We start from the raw sequence: 20,343 nt of genomic DNA, 5'->3' as shown, positions 1-20,343 counted from the left end.
GGAGGAAGGGGGAGAGGAAGGGGAGGAGGGGAGGAGGAGGGGTGAGGGGGGGGGGGAGGGGGGGAGGAAGGGCGGCATGACGCTGCATGAGATTGTGAGGGCGATGTTTGGGAGGGTGCCGGACGAGGTTATCGACCAGGCTTTGGCGCCGTTTTTGCTGCAGGTTCTGTGGAAGCTGACGGAGGACCGGAAGGTGGGATTCGAACCGGGAGATCCGGTGAAGAGGAGGTGGTTTGCTGTTGTCCGTCGCACGGCCAAGCCCACACCCAGGCAGTATGGGTCCCTTACACGTTGATACATTTATACTCTGACTGTTTAGCAACCAGGGTCGGTTGCAAGACACCGTTGGACCCCAGGTTGGCCTGAGTTCCCAAATCTCGCATGCATACTACAGCAATCTTAGATTTCCTCGAAGAGTGTTCTTGTTGGATACGAATTCACATCTGCATTTGACAACGGTACTTTGCAAGCTCAAAAATAAAGCTCATACCCAATATCCCTCATGCAACCTGTTCGAAGCTCCTCGTCCAGATCTGCTGGCCTTCTCAGTCAGCGATGCAGCACTCGCCTCTGCCTCGATCAAAACAGAAAGTCGATATCTGACAAATGTCTTCCATTCTGTACATACATTGCCTGGGAATTACAAACAGAGTGGTGGTCAGTTCCTTTGAGCCATGCCTTTGTTCCTCGCCTATTCAATTACTAGACAATTACATTGTTCTTTCTCGGTGTCTCGAAGTCTGAGACTGTGCTATGGTATCTAAAGACACTGCAGATGCTTCCTGGGCATTATATTCCATTCTACATGTTCAATGTCCTAGACACAATGTGTAAGTGTCCAAACATGTCTCAACTCAGTCCATAAATACTGTTGATTCTCGCCATGACCTGCCAGCGTTATATCCCTGACTCTCTTCAGCACCCTCTCTGCACCCTCATCTCAATCATCAGCTTATCCACTCAATTCAGGCAACTCTACGATTTGAAGATGTTCAACAGCGACAAAAAAGTTCGATCGGCCTACGCCATCTTCCGCCTCTCCAATCCAGACATCCCCCCTCGGGACATCCTCGAGCAATGTCTTGAAAAGCTCGAGGCTTGCGCCGTCGGTTTCGTCCCAAGCCTTGACTTTTTCCAGGAGCGGCGCAATGAGCAGGTAGGCGATCTTGTGCTCGAGGTGTTTACAGAAAATGACTCTGATGAAGGGATCACAGCCGCCACGACAGAGTACATCCATCACCAGATTGCGCACTGGGAGGATGACCAGGCAATGCTGGGCTGGTGGCAGTTCGATCAGTATCTGCGCTTGAAGGAGTATAACCACATGGAGTAGGTGATGTTTGGTATTGGCTTCAGATTGGTACTATCATGGTTTTCTATGGCTAGTCTGCATGGCGCCTTGCTCATCGCTTTGATATGCTTGCCCTTTTTGCTGTCTCCATATAAATTCGTGCTGTTACTTTCCTCTACTTTATACATCATTTAATCAAAGCCTTTGATGTTATAACACCGTCTAACGCATCATATAGGCCAATTTTCTCTAAATTCAAACAATGGCATTAATTTGCCAACTGCAGTTCTAGACTAACATGTAAACCAGCAGCACCTATATACTACAGTAAAGACACCATTCCTCACTCTGAAAGCCTATTGTTGACTGATACCGAACAGAGAGTATGCTTTCTTGGAAGACTCGACTGCGACGAGTGAATTGACCAGGGATAAGATCAGTAAGCATAGCATGAACATGCATCAGCAGATCTGACGTAGTGACAGGATCCCACATCTATAGAGCGATGTCTACTCCTTGTTTGAGACTGCTTTCAAAAGACGTCTGTGCGACAGCCGCCACAAAGTGCCGATATTTCTCCAAGTCATTCCGGTTGTCTCCTATATCCTGGAAAAGACCTCAGCTACTTCGAGGCCCAGCCACATCGTTATGCCTGCAACGGGTGGAGTCCAAGGATCTTCGACATGGCCTCGGGGCTTGAATCATCTCCTTATTCGGCAAATCGAATTTGGAGAACCCTTGAACGGGTATTGAACCCAGTTGGCACTTCTTTGTCAGGGCGACGGTCTCGGATGTCGTGGTCAGAGACCAACCCTTTGTCCTCCACCATTGATGGGAACGTTTTTGTTTGTCTACAGTCTTGGGTAGTCAAAGGTAGTTGAAAGGATTGTGGCACAATGCCATGATAATGAAGTGTCTAGAACATAGGAACAATCCATTGTTGTGTGTCTAAGATAACAACCCTATACCTCGAAGATATGTCTCAATATCCAGTATAAATACCACTGTCATGCTATCAATACACCATCATCATCATCTTCGGTTCTCTTACACTCCTACTCTATCTCTGCAACTCAGTATCTGAACTCAAACAACCTGACTTCAACTACGAAAACTACAAACGTCCACCGAGCACCTCACACAATGCCGAGACAGCCCAAGTTCAAAATCCACAAGGCCAGCGGCATCTACAGGAGTTTCCTTCTGATTCGCCCCGATCACCCCGACCTCCCTGCTTTGACCATGCTCAAAGAAGTGGTGAAGATCCTGCAAGCCGGCCAGGGCAACTTCTCCCCCAACCGCGACTCCTTTCCCGACAAGCAGGTAGGCGATCTTATTTTCGAGATCATCAGCGAGGATAATTCTCTCAAGGGACTGACCGATGCTGCCATGCAGTGCATCACGCAGCAGATCGAGAACTGGCAGTATGACCAGGACATGATCCGCTGGGAGCAGTATGTCGAGGGGATGGTTTTGATTGACTATAGGTATGTGCACTAGGTGAGTGTCCGAGCTTGGTTGGATCCTCAGTGTGCTTTTTGAGTATCTTTCAGTGCTACGTTGATGCTGCGAAGCTACGTCACAGAAATTCCATGAGATGGGGCCATTGCTAACATCATCTTTCTGTAATCAGGATCTTAGGACATCAGGTAGATCGTTGAATGATACGTTCTTCGCCCCAGCTACCATGAACCAGCTGACCTTCCCATATACTTTTCTCGGCTTTTCTGGTGGGACGCACTGTCGATGCTTCTGCCATAATTCAAGCAGGATCTTAGGTATCACAGATCAGCTGAAGTCCTGCAGATTTTCTATTTAGGTAGCAAGGGATGAGTAGGCTTGTTCGGAGAATATTCTCTTCTAGTCCCTCACCAGTAAGCGAGGACGCATATCCAATGGATCTCAATCTAGTACTGCAATTCAGTGGCTAACAAGACTGACGTCTCATAGCCGGGTGGATTGCAACGCAGCAGAAAATTAAGATCGCTTGCTGCAGAATCGTCTAAGCAGTCTGGTCTCTGGAACGCCCGGCGTTCAATTATGTGCTAGCGCTGTCTCTATCGCTGTGATGAGGCAAATCAAGAATTGTCAAGCGTTTCTAGCTTTCAGAAATGTCTGATCGAAATCGGTGCCCGTTGATCTAACGTCACTCACCTGGGATCAAGAATGGCATCATGCCAGATTGCGCCTACTGAAAAGACGGCGACTACCAACTACCTTGCTCGCTTCCAAGAAACATAACAAGCATAATGACACGTCTAAGACAAGTGCTACGATGCCTCGCACAAGAACGTGGCACATACCCATCCTCTAGGTACTCAGCCCAGCTCAGACAGCTATCCGGGCCATGCTAACCAACTAGATCCCCTAACGAAGGACGAAATCACCTTGGCAGCAAACCTCATCCGTCAGCATGGAGAATCCCTTGGCGTAGAATTCAAGTTCAACGCCATCACCCTCCGCGAGCCGTGGAGATCCGAATACACCTTCTTCAGAGAGAACATCGAGCGGCGTCCGGAGCGACGCGCCTTTGCGATACTCCAACGTGGACCGACAGGCGTGGCAGAAGTCATAGTCAACTTGACCACACAAAAGATCGACTCATGGAATGATATCGAAGGGTTATGCCAATGCAAAGGGAAGAGGAGGAGGATAGTCTGGAGGCAGTTGTCGAGAAAGATCCACAAGTCATCAAAGCATGCCGTGAACTCGGCCTTACCAACATGTCCCATGTTTACATCGACATGTAGACAATTAGCTATGACAAGCACTGGGGGGCAACGCGTCGCCTTCAGCAAGCGTTCCCCTTCTACCGTGCGGGTTCCCTAGGCAATGTCTATGCGTATCCGCTCGACTTTTGTGTTGCGATGGACGTAGAGGCCAGGAAGGTTCTTGGGGGAGTGACGCTACGGGCGTCTGGTTTCTTTCCGGAGAATCCGGATTTGTGGGTGCCACCATCATGTCGGGAGAATTCGTCTGGAGAAGTTGATTAGAGTCCCAGGGGCTATGACATTTGATGGTGTCGGAAGAGTCGGAGGTTCAGTGCTTTACAAGTTGCCCATGCACCGTGATGGCTTCTCAGGTGCGGAGTCTATCCGAAACGAACATGTATCAACATGTCAAGATTGATACTAGCGTGTTGAATAGATAAAGTGATCAGGTCGTTATTGATCTAATCCATGTAATGTATCTCAAGGACGACGGACTTCTGCAGAACCGAAACAATATGAAACATCCGACCCCTGGTGGACTCGACCATCACCCTTGTATTATTGGAGGATCAAACTGCTCCAGAACGGAGAAATTAGCCTGACACAGCGCTGATCACGGCATACGCCGTTCACCCTTTGATCTAGGGATTATAAACCCAGATCCTCCGAGTCCTGGCTGCTTCATCTCAGCACAACCAACTCTCACAAGCAACATGTCCGCCACCAAAGCGCTCGCCCTTCTCTCGCTCCTCGGCCTGGCCTCCTGCCAGACCACAGTCGGCTTCGGGCCCTATTTCTCCCTCGGACCTACCTCATCATGGATCCGAGAGGCTAACACAACCCTTGTCCTCCCGGAGACACCAAGCCCGCAGAAGGACCGTCTGGCTCTATGGCCGGGCATGGGCACTAGCGGAGGCGATTTGATCCAGGCTCTTGCCGTGTCTTTTGCGGATCCTGCTGCGTACGCATCGCACACCCCTGATGTTACGATCGAAGCTGACGGGTGTAGGAACTGCGGCGCCAATGCGGGACAGTGGTGCACGTGGGCCAGTACTCTCGAGGGTAGGTCAGAGATTGGTCGAAGCGCACATCATGCTGAGATCCAGGATAGGCACGCAATTAGGCGGTACGCAGGTGCCTGCTAACGCGGGTGATAAACTCACCATGCACTGTACGTTCACCACGACCTGAGACGAGCCCATCTAATCATGCACAGACAAGTATAACGACAGCACGGGCAAGTATGACCAGACCGTCGCCATCAACGGGGAGGTCGTGTCCACGCTATCCACCAGTGAGTTTCCCCTTCGTTGCAGGTGGATGATGCTGAGAAGCGCAGGTTCCGGTCAGGCTCAAGGCTGGGGGACAGCCGTCGAATGCCAGGATGATGCGTGCCACAGCACCGTGGCTGCTCACCGTAAGTTACTTTCTCTTGGGCAGGGGCAGTGGCAATACTGATGAGTGTAGAATATCTTGATACTACCATCATTCTGAACTCGGCTGATAGTTCGTTCGGCAACACCCTTGCCATCAACGAGGCTAGCTCCTCGGGGTTGACTACTTCGGATGGAGGCAAGACCTGGATTGTGGCTACTATTGATATTGACTCTCACACTTACAATCTGTAATGGAGTCCATTTCATCTTGACTCTGCTTGGATTGTGTATACTTCAGCTATCTTTATATATAGTCATAGTAAATAGTGGCACTTCTCTGGCCTCGTTGTTCTCTCGTGACAAAAATCTGACAAGGATTGTAACCCGCATTTCATACTCTTCACCTAACTGAGATACTTGTACATTGTGCTAAAAATCTTATTAATATGAGACTTATAGATACTCTGAGCCTAACAACTCTGGTATTTCCCGGAAACAATTATTGTGCTGTGGAATAAACACTCCAAGCAGCCAAAATACTGAGAATCAGCAAGTTGAAAAATTGCAAGACGGAATGAAGACGCTTCTTCTTGTTCCAGGCGGCGAGATCGATCTTGAAAGACAAACAGATGATCAACCACAAAAAAAGTAGAATAATACCAAATTAAGTTTGACCAAAGTGAAAAGACCCAGAATTGAACTACGCGCAACAGCCAGGATGATCACATATAAACCAAAGCCGGCTTCCGCGAGCATGATATATATGGTACTAACCATTAGAGCAGTTGACTTTCGGTAGTAATCATAATCAGGCCTGAACGCTGAGGAGTTCTCTGGTCGTGCCATCTCAGCAGCATCACATATGGAGGCCTGTGGCCCATCGCCTGCTTGCAGTAAATGGTTCGGAGGAGCCGTTAGATTTTCGCAACCTGGTGCACTTTCTCACTCAGCAGAAGATGGTACTCAGTCTCTGCAGGTTTCAGCAAGTTTCATTAGACCTTACCTGGGTGCAAATATTCAAATATAATTTTCAGCGGGGTGGCGAGAAGCACAACCGCCATTACCTGTCCAAAGCTCCATCACTGTGGTCAGTGTCCATCGAGTCAAACTCGGGAATAGAGTCCTTGCGGAATGTGTTCAGGCTTGCAAGGAGAGTAAACGGGCCGTAGAGGAAGCCAAAATAAGCCAGTAAACCTAGATATCATTAGTTGTGAATCCGACAGATGGAAATTATAGGCTTGAACTCATAATGTGTTAGGCTGGAGAACCAGGCCAAGCGTCCCACAATCAACCAATGGTAAGATGAAGGCCACAAGGAAGCTGGGCATATCCACTGATTAAAATAGCAAGTCCGGTGACATTTGTAGATCTCTCATAGCTAACATACACTTGATTTATCAGAATAGCCCATAGCCAAAGAGGAGTCGGAATGGTAACAACTAACCTTCATTAATGGCTGGTCGAGATGAGTCCATGGATTGGTCTTTGGAATCTTTTGTGAGTGCTTTTGTACTCTTCCAGCAACCCTCAAAATCATCAGATCAACTGGATTTGGCTTAAATGGCACATCAGAAGGAAGGCTAGGGTTGACTGCGCCATTGCTGGATTGGAACGGATTCAAATCAGGGCAGTGCGCAAGAAAGTAATAAGCAGTAATGATGATGACTGCTACTCCAGCACTGGCAACATAGCTGATCAGGACCTACAGGAGGCCTATCAGCACTGGTATGCCGTGATCAAATTGGACCTTCAAAGGGTGATCCACACAGTTGTAACTGCACTTTCCAGACATTGTGGTCAAGAACTACGCCAGGGCCGAATTGCAGGAGCATTTCTCTGCTTCAAAGTGCCAATCTTCAAATCCAGTCAACTTGTGGGAGGGATGTGAACAGTTTAAAGGCATCGTCTCGTGCTCAGACCTGTGGCTGTGCCTTGTTACCCACTTCTGGGTCTAGTTCACTCAAACATAACCATTGCTGTCCTTATTAGCCTTCAGCTCATGGTTGCGTTTTCCTGGATGTGAGCCAAGCATCCATGCTCTGCAGACTTTGTATCTGCGTCTCGGAGCTGCTAGTAACCAACAGGGCACAAAACCAGTACTACTGGGTAAGCCAGCATACACTAGATACACCAGAGTGCATTTATGACATGCCATGACTCATGAGCCACAGCAGACTTCGTCTTACATTGTAGATCAAGTGTGGCTTAGCCTCATAAATTAGGCTACAACCAGTGATTAAATACAGCAGAGGGTTCAAGATATCCCCCGCAAGACATTTAATATAATGAACATCAGAGAACATGGCCGCAGCAGCAGCATCTCCCCCCACATTTCCTCACTTCTCCAATCTCCCCCCAGAGCTACGCATCCTAATCTGGCACGAAGCCCTCCCACAAAAAGACAGCCCCGCCCTAATCTTCTTCAAAAAAGGATGTTGGCACCTGCGACGCCTATCCGAATCCGAGCAAGGCTACGACCCCACCGACCCCTCCCACCCGCACTTCTACTTCCGCCCCGAACTACTCGACCATGTCGAGGTCGAGGTCCCGCTGTATTTCGTCAACCGTGAGGCGCGCAGGATCGCTCTAGCCTGGTGTCGCGAGCAGGAGATCTCAATGCGCTTCTCCGGCAACCAGTCTCCCGTCTTTGCGCGCCCGTTTAACCCAGAACACGATGTGCTGTACGTCCCGCTCGATCAATGGGACGGCTTCCTCTGCGAGCCGTATGATCGGATGTTTGCGCCGGAAATGTTAGACCAGTCTGTCAGCACTTATGCTCTGGAGCTGGGGGGCATCGCTGTGCCCGAAGCACAGGTTCTTAGCAGCGCCTCTGTACTACATGAGATGTTCGAGTGGCCCTATTGGCCAGCGGTGCTGTATGTCATTGTTGACCCGCCGCCGAATCTGCGGTTGGAGTATGCGGGGACAAATGTCCAGCGGCGGTGGGAGATTCAGAGCCGGCCGGGAGGGACATTGTTCTATAACTGGAAGGACGGTCGTGGCAGCTTTGAGGATGCGATTGGTGAGTGTTTTGGTCATGAAGCCTTGTACCAGCGGATCAAGGAGGCTAGCAAAGGGCTAGGTGAAGGGATAACATTGCACAATGTCCGCAGCTTTGAGGTACGGCCTGTCTCTGCCGTTAGAAGATGAGGCAGTACATCGTTTATGTTTTGAGATAATGTATCATACTTGGGCTGAAGGTGCCTTCAAGAATTTCATGGCATTGAAGCACTTATTATGGTCCAGACACCATCTTAATAATGAAATATATGGCCAGTAGGTGAATGATGATTAAAGGATAAAGACTCAGTTCCAACGAAACCGAATCCGGCGAAGTTAAGAACCGTTGCCTGATGCAGATAGGGAGGGTCGATTTCTCCTTTCGCGTCAAGTTCCAGACAATCTAGTCCTACGATAATGAGACAGGGGATCGGGGTAAGAATCTTTGAGAACAGTCCCGAAAAAGCATGGGCTTTTCGTGAGATTTTGATAGCAGCGAATGCTGTTGGACCTACGGCTTTGTCCGAAGCTCCGCCTGCTAAACAGTGAGGAGTAAAGCCCTCATGACCTGGACTCGGGCTAAATACAGTTCTCGCATGCGTATGGAAGTCAGGGCATGCATTTACCCCGCGGTCGTGCAGGAAAAACGAGGCATTTCCACGAGCCGTGCCTATCTATTCAGTAAAGCGCGGTGGTAACATATCCTTGCATTGACAGGGATTAGCCAGCACAGCCTGCGCCGCAACTTCCACAAGAACAATCGCGTCAGCACCAAATCCCGGGGCTAAAAGGAAAGCACTTCTCCAAGGTATCTCGAGGACACTGTCTAGTCATCATAATCTTTCTCTACGCGCTCTATCCCATGGCCCCGGCAACAAAAAAGCTCAATCCTGATGCTCTTCGACGCAATGGCATCGCTATCGAGATGGAGGTCAGCGAAGACGGCTGGCCAGACGAGATTGCGCAAATCAGAGATCGCATCCTGTCGTTTGACTGCATCATTCCGCCCAGAGAGGTAGGGTTCTACGTTGTCCGCAAGGTGGTTCTTTGTCGAAAACGCTGACTCCATACCCACGACAAGGTCGCGCGAAAGTGCCTCGATCCTCATCTATTGGTCAGCCTCTACAAGGAACTACCACAGGCCGGTCGAGATGGGTGGTTCAACGGAGAAATGGCCTGTAATAAAGACAGCGTCCTTCCACAAAGTGAGGCCACAAAGAGGCATCTGAAAAACTTGAAGGCGGCGTATAGACTTGTACGGAGAACATTCCCCAGTCGCAAGAAAGATCTATCATGGATGACTAATTTTATTCTAAATGCTCCAAGTACGAATCTGCATCGGAGTGGAAGTACAAGGGAATGAACGAAAGCAAACTAGGACAAAAGCTCGCCGACTATGTATTTACGGAATGGACGAAGCATGCAGATCAAACGTACGCATTCTGTTTCCCAAGACCTAATATGCAGAAGCCACTGATCAGCTCAATCAGCTCGAGTCATAGTCGGTTTGATGGCGAATTCGCGACCACGTTGTAAGCCCGGGCCCGATTCGGTGAACTATCAGATACGGTCAACTGACGTTATTCGGGTTCCTTCAGCGGCCGAGACACGGAGTCCTTCCGCCAAGCATGGCATGTTCGCAATGACTGGCACAATCATTGCTCTGTCGCCGAGGTAAGAGAATGGTTCCGCCGCAATGAGTTGATATAGGTACTCACGATTTTCCTCTGCCGTTCGCTGAAGCCATTGCAAGAGAGAGAGATGCTGTCAGTTCCCAGGCCGGACTGGTATTTTGGGTTTCGCATACACAATGATATGCGCTCCCCTCAAAAGACGGACAAAGGACATACTCATGCGGTATTTTCATTGACAAACCTGAGCCTCTTAGAAGAGTCCGAGGCATTGCATTCATGCCCCTTGATGTCGCTGAATAAGCATTGCGCGGACATTCAAAAGGCTTCACGGCGCGCGAAAGCCAAGCGACGCAAACCAGGTAGTAAGCATATAGGCACGGGACTCGAAGACAGTGATTCGAATGAGTCTGATGAGCACGATCATGCAACGTCCGAAGACGAGGACTATGAGCCAGAGAGTGAAGAAGAGGACAGCAGTGAGGGCAGTCTGGACGACGAAGAGATCACACCCCACTGTGGTTACAAGCACAAGAGGAAGGATGTGGATGTTGCTGGAGGTGAAGACACAGACGGAACGAATGGTGCATCCGATATTGAAACAGGGCCCTCCCACAAAGATGATAAGCTGACCTGTTACCCATGGGCGGTGGTTGAAGTCAAAAAACCTGGCGCAACGCAACAGGAGATCCGCAAATGTTATTATCAGGCGGCAAACAGTAGTTCTGCCTGCGTCGCATTACTTCGGGGACTATCAGACAGCCCAGCGCACGAGTACCATCATCCAGTGGTTGCCTTGACTTTCATTGGCGGAAATGCCAGAGTGTTTCTGACCTACGCGGAGCCAATTGTCGGGGCCGAAAGTGATGACGAAGATGACGACGATGAGCCAATCATTCTATATGTGAGTGTGATTCAATCTTCTCGAAGTGAAGTCGTTGCTGATGGGGCATCCAGCGAATGAGATGCATCTGGAATGGGCGATTGGATAAGCTCTGGAACGCGCTGCAACTCCGACGCATGCTTGACACCATTCAGTATTGGGCCCTGCAGAAATATCGAACGGACATTGACAGTGACATCCGGAGACGACTGAGAACCCACCGACTTACATCTAACCCCTCGTCTCCAAGCCGTTTCGGACATTCCAGGCCAACCCCGTCACCATTGGCACGAGTCACAGCGGGACCTGCATGGGTGAGCATACCCTCTATGAGATACTCTAGTCCCGTATTTAACCTGGTGTATAGGACGATGGCACATTGGTCAGTCTACTGGGGCAGTTAGAAGTGAATAGCGCTGTGTTAGAGGTGAATGGCACTGTGTTTGAATTTGAAAGTTCGCCTTCACACCTCAAATGGAAAGTGACCAAAACTTGATGAGCTCACGGGAAAGATGGTATGGATAGTGAAAGTAGGCGTTGATGTATTGTGGAGGCGTCTTTGACCTGTCGGTAAACGGAAAATGCACCAGTGGAGACTCTTCCAGGCCCTTCTTTCTTTGATCATGCTTCCACATACGCTCGAGGGAGCTATTGATGGTTTCCTGGCTGAGAACCAACATCTGATCATACGGGTCTGGGTTGGTCGTGTTGACCTGTTCACCTTGGAAGGTCGGCATGATGAATAAAACTGAGGTGAAAGTTCAAATATTTGGGCTATGTATGAAATAAGCCTTAAGAGTCCAAGTATCTCTGAGGTGGGCGAGATTGGGTATGAAGACTTGGTTCATGAAAGAGAATTGGCGAGCTTTTATATAACACAGCAGGCTCTAGTCTTATAGACTAATGTAAAGCTCCTCCTCCTCATCACAAGCATTTCTTGCCATTTTCCATACTCTCGTCGAGATGGCATATAGCATCGGACGGGGCTTGCTGGCAGTCCGGTACTCATGGCGGAGGATCAGAACCCTGCTAGGCTTCAACAAGTGTACCAGCAGGATCAGGTTTTCATCCATGACACTTGCTCAAAACAGATATAGTTATCGAGTACCAGACCTTAACCCTGCCAGCCCAGCATTGACGAACGCCCTAGCATCGTATCCTATTGGCCCAGGCTGCCAGATTCATGCAATGGTCTGTTCAGCCAGCCACAGACAAGAACCAGACCGTCAGTTTCATTGAGAGCCACTCGTGTCATCCTGTGATTCTTTGCCAGGGTGGAAGGGGCTTGGTGATAGTAAGAATTTCACCTCCAGTCCGTAACCCAGGATTCGTCCCAAAGTCCTATGGCTGGCTGAGCAGATGATTCAGAATTCGCAAGCCACTGTATCGCTATATTGCTACGGGCATAGATTCGCAGGTGATCAGTTGGTGATGCATGAAAACTTCAACTAAACTAAACTGCGAACGACGTGCAGATCTAGAACTAGGGTACTATAGAGATATCGCAACAGAGCCCATAATAATTCCATGTGACGGATCCAAGGCGCAAAGAAATCTTGGACGGCACCAGAATTCTACCTGCAAGCTGCTCTAATTTGAAAGGCATTTCACTTCTCAAGAAGCAAAAGGGTGGCTTGTCATCAACAAGGAATGATTATTTGTCTCGGACAATTAATTTGTGTCAGAGATCCAAAGACTTACTCTCGAGGGGGCCATCTCGTGTACGATCCTTCTCTTCAACGCTCCACCGTGAAGGGTCGCTCGTACTTCCGCTTACCCAGTTGACTTTCCCGTCTCCTGGGCAATTCCATCTGATTTCCAGGGTGCTGTTCCCGGAATCATTAATTTTGTATCTCACAACGCCCGCGGCATTCGAACCTTCAGAAGTCAATGTCTCAGATCAGATACATAACAGAAGAGTTGGTACACACCAGGCTCAGCTTTAATTCCAAATGTCGCAGCGTGACCAGCCTTAACTTGGCCGGGTGGCTCTGGGTCCCATTTTCCATTCCGTGAGTCGTTTCGGGTGCTCTCCAGGGTTAATTCAGTGCCATAGTAAGCGTGCAAATGGATAGTAGAGGACACTGTCATGGCTATATTTTGGGTCGAAGAAATGCCTGTACGGAAAGTTCCTGGGATGAATGAATGGACCAGATAAAATAAATGCTGCCTCTGTACACTGTTATATACGCCCATTATGAGTGACGCGCTCCGAGCGCAGCTGAACAATATCTTTTATCTATTACCAGTTGGGCTTAAATCGGTGCCCAATCTGACTCTAGTAGTGTCATCGCACCATCATATCCACTAGACCCAAGTTTCAGGCCACCAATGTAGCCTGTCTTTCAGCAAGGATGCATCTAACTGGCACCAAAAGATCTACAAGTCGTCCGATCTCTACATATCTTTGAGGAGTCGATCGAAGACATATACCAAGAGCAATATTGTCCCACTCAAGGCTTATACCTATCTTAGGAATATCTTCTGTTGAAGGGAGAATACTATAATAGATGTTATATCCTCCTGCACATTGCGTCCTCACCGACTCATCCAAGTCTATCACAATTAACAAATCTGAATGCTCCAGACCGGGCCACTACATACAAATGAAAATAGAAGTAAGAACAAACAGTTCTCTAAGTCCTAACTAAAGCTGGTTTGAGATGGGCAAAAAGTGGCATTTGCACGTCATTCGGAAAAAGGTAAAAAATGGACTCGCGGGGAATCGAACCCCGGACCACCCCCATGCTAAGGGGGTATTATACCACTAAACCACAAGCCCATTTGTTGATAGGATATTGGGAAATTTTAACTATTGAGGTCTTTAAGCGCAATAGGTGGAAATCCATGGGTTGTCTCTACCAGATTCTTGGTGCAGTCATGTATAAGACCGCAGTTGGCAGCCTGCAGAGTAGTAGAAGCCATAGAATAGGTTCATGCAATGCTATTGCATGTATATAACCGCCAAACCCGTGGTACAGGCGATACAACCATCGGGCTATCCAAGTATTGGTCGATCGCGGACTTGTCTATGGCAATCGCACGACTGCACCATGGTCTGAAATCCCCGGGTGGGCTGCTTACGAGCATCTTGTCCCTGGGCGATGGTTGGAAGTGAAGGAACATGACATCCGTCTTTGCTCTGATCTTACTCATGGCAGCAGTTGAAAAGACTAGAGGTGTACTCTCTGCGACTGTTCACTCGGACATTAGCCTGGTCGGAAGAGGATACAGATGTGCTCCTGCCCGTGTTAGCAGGAAAACATGCGTCTCTATTCTAATTTCCATGTGGTTACCGGACAGAAACCCGCCAATGCGAAAAGGACAGGGCGTTAGTGATAGATGTCTGGACGGGAAGGTCTTCACGGACAGGGTAAACACGTACACTCGCTTGCGAGCAAGGAGTGTTAGAATCTCCATGCTATATTTCCTCCAGCGCGGTACACAGAAATGCGCCCATTGCTCAATTCAACAGTCCCGATAGTGAGCCTGGCTCCATAACTATGTGACTTTATAGACCGAGTATTATACGAGTCTTTCCTCGGAGGCTTGCTGCTGTTATTGAGTATGGACATACTCATAGTAGGTGCGAAAAGAAAGATGGTATTTACTCTTGTTTATTGTAGATTATTTTCTATTCCAAACATCGGACTTGTATATCATCGGAACATGAATTGTCTCGTACACAAGGTCATATTTCAAATCATCAGATTGAGAACATCATACAAGAAGGCGAAGAAGAGGGATGATGGATGCTTAAATCTCAAGGCAGTATTTTGATTCGAACTAGCTTTTGATATGATCTGTTTAAACAGCATCAGGGAAAGGGTGGGGGTTCGCCAGGGTCGCAGGAGCATTGCGCTTGTGAGGACCAATCAGATGGTCAAAGGCAGGCGAGTGCGAGACACGGGGAGTAAAGTCCTTCAGATCCCAGAGGTATCCCAGAGTCTTGAGCACGGAGGTGGCACTGTACGAGGCGGACTGGCCGGTGACAGGGTCGACACCGTAGTTCTCGATGTGTCCCTTGGGCGTGTAAGGAGAGATAAGCCAGGTAGGCATACGGCCGCCCAGACGGTCAAAGCTGAAGGTGTAGGAGCTGCCGTCGGCGGCGGTCTCGGTGTAGGTCTTGTTGTCCGGGCGGACGGCGAGAGGGGGCTGGACGTGGTCGTAGAAACCACCGGTCTCGTCAAAGGTGATGAGCAGGAGGGTCTTGTCCCACTGGGGACCGGTGCGGACGGCATCGTAGATCTGCTTGACGAGGACCTGGCCGAAGGAGACGTTGCCGGAGGGGTGCATGGAGTTGGTGTCGAGGTCGCAGCAAGAGGGGTTGATGTAGGAGAGCTGGGGCAGGAGGCCGAGGTAGGCGTCCTGGTAGAAGTTCTCCAGAGGGACGACGTTCTGCTTGGCGTTCTGGGCGGTCCAGTTGAAGAACAGCGCGTCGGCGAGGAAGGCGCCGTTGGTGCCGTCGTAGTCCTTCCAGGTGATGCCCTTCTCGCTGGCAACCTGGAAGATGCTGGAGATGTCGACGCCAGAGACGTCGAAGCTGTTGTCGTTGCGGCCATGACCATCGGAGGTACCAGAGATGGCGCACAGGCGGTTGGGATTGGTGGGCTATTCTCGTCAGTATCACTTGAACTCTCACGAGCAGAGGGGTCTTACACCAGGGACACATGAGTGCCAGTAGTTGAAGGTGGTGAACTCATCAACCAGGTTGACCAGAGTGGGGATCTCGTCCTCGGAGTAGTATCCCATGACCTCCTCGTCGGCCAGCTTGGGAGCAATGCCCTTGTGGTGCACCAGCTGCTGCTCCACGAAGCCGTTCATGCTGGGCTTCAGGGTGCCGTTGGCGACGGCAGCGTTGTTGGGGGTGTAGGTGCCATACAGCTCCATGTTGTAACCAGTGATCGAGTGATCAGGGTCGTGTTGGACCGAGTCAAAGTCCTTGTAGACGCTGCACCACTTGGTGCTGCTGGGGTCGGTCACATTCTGGGGGTTGCAGAAAGGGCCGTTGTTGACAACGTTGTCCAGACCCTTGCGGTTCACACCACCCAGGATGTTGTCGAAACTGCGGTTCTCCAGCAGAATCCAAACGACATTCTCGATCTTGTCCTTCAGGTTGGCAATGGACTCCTTGGAGCCAGAGGCATATCCAAAGGGGGTTTTGCCGGACGCAGCCACGGCCGCAGCAGCAGCGGTGCTGGAAAGACCGAGCAAGGGCACCAAAGTGTTGGTCTTCATGATGAATGAAAGAGTAGTTTGCTTGCTACTTTTCACCCATTGACCTGCTTCGACGTCTTTTATATTAATGCGAGTCCCTCGATTATCCTTGTTGATACCACCACTATGAATGTGATATGCCTACCGAACAGGACGAACAAATGAAGAGTGACACTGGGCAGCACATGCGCTGATCGTCAAATCCTACAGGCAGAATCCTGCGTCAGCTACTGTTAGCACACCTATCGGACACTGTCTACCGGTTAGTGGATATCTAATGCGCTCGGGGCCATCAATGCAATCGCAATCTTGCATTTCGTGCCGGTTTCCGAGCACTGATCGAGCAGTGTGTGGAGTGAGGTGCTTTTACATTGAGATCGCCGTCTGTACTGCTTCATTAGTCGTGGATGTTCCTCAAGATAGCATGGTGGAAGTCAGAACCGCGGATTGGCATCATGTTTTCTACTTATCATCAGGAACAGGAACAACCTTGAAGAAGGCAAGCATGGAAATGCACACACTAGGTAAGCTTTATGAAGCTTTACTTGGCTCCATCCATGGTACAGGTCTACAATCAGCCAATCAAAACATGCAGAAGTGAGCACTCTTTTCAGTCTGTAATATGATTGGCTGGCTCTTTGTGCTCTGTCTACCTGCACTGGCCAATCATATCTGACCATTCGAGCATGGCCTCACTGCAGCATCAACAGAGTCAAGGTAATTGGTGGCTGATAATGCCTGACGATATCTTGTCCGGATGTCTTGTTTTCTCTAGGCAACAACTTGGTTATGGATTATGACACCGCTGGATAACTCCAATCCTGATTCTTGGCCAGTGGCCACATCGCATCCTTCTAGATTTCTTCTAGCATGGAGAAGGCCATACTCCCAGGTCCCAGCGTTGACAGGACTATGAAGAGAACAGAGTTCTACGGATAACGCTGGTCCCTGGGTCCCTGGCAAATACAGTTTGTCTACTGTAGTCTGTAGCCTACAGTCAGGGTCCAATGCCCTGCATGTAATGTCCCAATGACGATCATATAAAGGTTCTCTCCAAGACTGAGTTGATCGTCAACGGTTGTCCTGACTCAATTCATTCATCCCTACTCCCTAGTCCTACACCGTCAAGATGAAGTTCGCGGCTAGCATTCTTCTTGCTGGTCTAACTGCCACAGCATCGGCCCTGCCTACCACTGCCAAGTCTGCTCCTTCGGGAAAGTGGTTTGACCGTATGCTACCGTCTCAACTGGCCCGCTCTATGATGCTAATATGTCCAGGCTTCGTGGTGGTCGTCCTTGAGAACACCAACAAGGCCACTGCTCTCGGCAATGAATACTATCAGAGCTTGACCAACATGGGCATGCTCCTTGACGGTTACAAGGGTAGGCTATAGCGATTTTACTCGTTGCGCAGCTGCCGACTGTCTAGGGACCACTCACCCCTCTCAGCCCAACTACATCTCCATGATCACCAGCACTATCGCCGGTGGTGTCTTCGATGATGCAGACCACAACACCACCCAGATGAGCTTGGTCGACCTCTTTGAGCCGGCCGGTATGCATCCAACCGCTCCCTAGTGCAAAGCATAGTTGCTGATCAGACGAAAGGCCTCACCTGGAAGGCATACATGGAAGGCTACCAGCCCCTCGCCGGCGGAGAGTGCAACCCCATCTCCAAGAACAAGACCTCCGGCTACGTGCGGTGCGTTCACGGCCATCTTCGATATGTTTTCCACTGAAACTAAGACCCCACAGCAAGCACAACCCCTTCATGTCCTTTGACAACATCCGCAACAGCACCGCCCGCTGCCGCAACATCGTCAACGCCGAGGAGCACTTCTCCAAGGATGTAGCTCTGGGAGCCCACGCCCCGAACTACATGTTCTACGTTCCGAACCTGGCCAACGACGCCCACGACACCAACATCTCCTACACCACCACAGACGTGCAGTCCATCCTTAACCCTATGCTCACCAACAAGGAGTTCATGAAGGATACGCTTATCCTGGTGACTTTTGATGAAAACGGTATGTTTTCCATGCGTTGGCGATACGATGAATGAGACTAAGGAAATAGATATCTACTCGCCCCAGTTCTACGGAACCGACAACGACGTCTACAGCGTGCTACTCGGCAACGACTCCCTGGCCTGCTACAACTGCATTGACCAGCAGTTCTACAACCGTACGTACATCATACTGTGCGGAGCGGAGCGGGCAAGCGCTAACATACACAGACTTCTCCCAGCTCACCACCCTCGAGCAAAACTGGAACCTGACTAACATCCCCAACCCGGACGGAGACGGTGCCATGTGGGATAGCTGGATGCTGCCGTTCGGCAAGCTGCAGAGCAAGAAGGAGCGTGGACACTAGCGTCAAACTTGCAGTCTACTCCTTTTAACACTGTACATAAAGGATATTCAAACATCAATATTGTAAGATAGGATGATCATACCACCGGCGACACATCCCTAAAACTCAACCCCGTCTTCGTAGCTGCTACTCTCCCCCTGCCGAGCAACGCATTCATCTCACTCGGATGCACCCGAACCAGAATCACCAACACCAGCAGCATCGGCACCCCATCAAACACAAACAAATACACCTCATGGCTGATCAACCCCCCCTCCTGCCCCTGCGCATACTCCACAAACCGCTCCACCGAGCGCACCAGGATTAGGAAACTGGTCACATACAGCGCGAAGAGATGCTTCCGCCAGGGGATCGGCGGGGAGACCGAGACCGCGCGCGGCGTGGGGAAGCGGTCAATGCGCCGCTGGAACAGCACCGCCACGACGATGAAGAAGCAGAAGAAGCCGATCTGCACGAGGAGGCCGCCGATGATGACGTGCTCGCCTGTGCGGTCGGTGGTGGAGTGCGACTGCACCATGATGCCCGCGCCGGCGGACTGCATGAGGAAGGAGATGACGTCGCCGACGACGAAGATCTTGGTGAGCCAGGGCAGGCGGAGGAGGCAGTGCGGCTCGCCCTGGACGAGGGCGATGATGCGGCCGAGCACCATGTAGATGGTTGCGGCGAAGAGGGCCGGCGCGATGAGCAGCGTCGTGCTTTGCATGATGTAGGGGCCTGTCGTCCAGTCCGGGGATTGGCGGGCGGACATGATGCGGCCGATGTAGCCGGTTGTTTCAACTGTGAGGTTAGCCATGGCGCGATATTGTTGCGGTGTAGACGTACAGAGTCCTCCGATGATGATTGGGATCGTCAGCCATGCGCGTGTCCGGATGAGTTGGTATATTTGGATCAGGGTGCCGACGAGGAACAGCAACGCCATGACGGTTGCGCCCCCGGCTGAGGGATAGTAGGCGTATGCTCTCCATTGCGTTTCTGCCATGGTGACGGCAGCTTGGAATGGCTGCCATGTTGATGTGTCGTGAGCTGCTTCTTATATCGAGAACAGCCTGCCTTGCACTCATGCTGACGGGAGGCGTTGCCTTCGTGTTCGTTATGTTGGTCGATTTAGGTTTAGTTGTGACTGGATTTTCTCAGGGGCTCACAGGGTCCACAAGACACTGCCATCTGTCTAGCATTATGGGCCTGGGACCAAAATAGAATGGGGTTCAGATATTGTTCCTTGTTCGGGCAAAAGATACGTATACGAGCGGATCTCTTGGCGCCTTTGTTTCATAATCTCAACAAGATCCACATTCCACAATCATGGACAACGCGAAAATGAAAGCTGTGGCTGGTTGGCTTTCATGTAGCGTCTTGAGGACAGACCATGCACCAAATGTATGATTCTAGCTCGTAGCGATTCTAGAGGAAATGCTATACGGGGTAGGAAAAGGCATGGATGAGTCACTCCCTTTCTCTTCTACCTGGTCCCTATCGGTGTCGATTATTTCAAGGCAGTCCCGGGTTCCCTGATGCAAGGTACTATAATTACGACTAGATCATCTTATGTATCTGTACCACGCAAAAGACTCTGAAACTTTTGCAGGGCAAACTGTCTCTCCTCCTGCGAAACTTCCTCCCGTCTGCTCAACTCATACCCATCCCGTAGTCGCGCCGTGATAATAGCCTTCCTCGTCTTGGACCTAACCGACGACTCGATACTCTTCACAATACCCTGGAATGGATACGCGACGAGCCCCAATCCAGCCGAAGGAACCTTGGTCACCAATCCCACCGTCCCCTTCGCCAAACCCTTGACAACACCGAGTGCGCCCTCCTCCTTCCCCCCCCTGATCGGCTGAGTGACCAGCCCCGAGAACCCC

The 20,343-nt window shown here is 50.3% G+C and overlaps 8 protein-coding genes across 8 annotated transcripts; 6 read left to right on the top strand and 2 right to left on the bottom strand.

Annotated features, from left to right (window-relative positions):
- Positions 1-988: 988 nt before the first annotated feature.
- CDV56_102895 (uncharacterized protein) lies at positions 989-1,333 on the top strand (the record flags this gene model as incomplete). Its single annotated transcript, XM_026756514.1, has 1 exon — positions 989-1,333. One exon carries the CDS (start codon positions 989-991, stop codon positions 1,331-1,333), a length of 345 nt encoding a protein of 114 aa, XP_026609997.1.
- A 1,101-nt stretch (positions 1,334-2,434) lies between these two features.
- CDV56_102528 (uncharacterized protein) lies at positions 2,435-4,284 on the top strand (the record flags this gene model as incomplete). Its single annotated transcript, XM_026756147.1, has 4 exons — positions 2,435-2,778; positions 2,822-2,850; positions 3,555-3,859; positions 4,042-4,284. 4 exons carry the CDS (start codon positions 2,435-2,437, stop codon positions 4,282-4,284), a joined length of 921 nt encoding a protein of 306 aa, XP_026609996.1.
- Positions 4,285-4,715: 431 nt separating this feature from the next.
- On the top strand, positions 4,716-5,630 carry CDV56_102347 (uncharacterized protein; the record flags this gene model as incomplete). The annotated part of the gene is made up of 5 exons (XM_026755966.1): positions 4,716-5,064; positions 5,114-5,173; positions 5,219-5,296; positions 5,342-5,419; positions 5,470-5,630. 5 exons carry the CDS (start codon positions 4,716-4,718, stop codon positions 5,628-5,630), a joined length of 726 nt encoding a protein of 241 aa, XP_026609995.1.
- A 2,049-nt stretch (positions 5,631-7,679) lies between these two features.
- CDV56_101955 (2EXR domain-containing protein) lies at positions 7,680-8,528 on the top strand (the record flags this gene model as incomplete). Its single annotated transcript, XM_026755574.1, has 1 exon — positions 7,680-8,528. One exon carries the CDS (start codon positions 7,680-7,682, stop codon positions 8,526-8,528), a length of 849 nt encoding a protein of 282 aa, XP_026609994.1.
- A 712-nt stretch (positions 8,529-9,240) lies between these two features.
- Positions 9,241-11,388, top strand: CDV56_101561 (uncharacterized protein; the record flags this gene model as incomplete). Its single annotated transcript, XM_026755180.1, has 7 exons — positions 9,241-9,393; positions 9,460-9,633; positions 9,705-9,822; positions 9,881-10,052; positions 10,157-10,913; positions 10,967-11,206; positions 11,260-11,388. The coding sequence occupies 7 exons, from the start codon at positions 9,241-9,243 to the stop codon at positions 11,386-11,388; spliced, it is 1,743 nt and encodes a 580-aa protein (XP_026609993.1).
- A 3,311-nt stretch (positions 11,389-14,699) lies between these two features.
- On the bottom strand, positions 14,700-16,130 carry CDV56_100844 (putative phosphatidylglycerol specific phospholipase C; the record flags this gene model as incomplete). The annotated part of the gene is made up of 2 exons (XM_026754463.1): positions 14,700-15,503; positions 15,552-16,130. 2 exons carry the CDS (start codon positions 16,128-16,130, stop codon positions 14,700-14,702), a joined length of 1,383 nt encoding a protein of 460 aa, XP_026609992.1.
- A 1,108-nt stretch (positions 16,131-17,238) lies between these two features.
- On the top strand, positions 17,239-18,481 carry CDV56_100476 (uncharacterized protein; the record flags this gene model as incomplete). The annotated part of the gene is made up of 7 exons (XM_026754095.1): positions 17,239-17,338; positions 17,387-17,491; positions 17,538-17,663; positions 17,717-17,810; positions 17,864-18,135; positions 18,185-18,292; positions 18,345-18,481. 7 exons carry the CDS (start codon positions 17,239-17,241, stop codon positions 18,479-18,481), a joined length of 942 nt encoding a protein of 313 aa, XP_026609991.1.
- A 76-nt stretch (positions 18,482-18,557) lies between these two features.
- CDV56_100292 (RTA1 domain-containing protein) lies at positions 18,558-19,460 on the bottom strand (the record flags this gene model as incomplete). The annotated part of the gene is made up of 1 exon (XM_026753911.1): positions 18,558-19,460. The coding sequence occupies one exon, from the start codon at positions 19,458-19,460 to the stop codon at positions 18,558-18,560; it is 903 nt and encodes a 300-aa protein (XP_026609990.1).
- Positions 19,461-20,343: the final 883 nt, after the last annotated feature.

The sequence above is a fragment of the Aspergillus thermomutatus genome, assembly GCF_002237265.1.
Source record: "Aspergillus thermomutatus strain HMR AF 39 chromosome Unknown NODE_377, whole genome shotgun sequence".
Lineage (NCBI taxonomy): Eukaryota > Fungi > Ascomycota > Eurotiomycetes > Eurotiales > Aspergillaceae > Aspergillus > Aspergillus thermomutatus.
The sequence above is the reverse complement of the archived record's forward strand: the minus strand, read 5'-3'. Positions and strand labels throughout refer to the sequence as shown.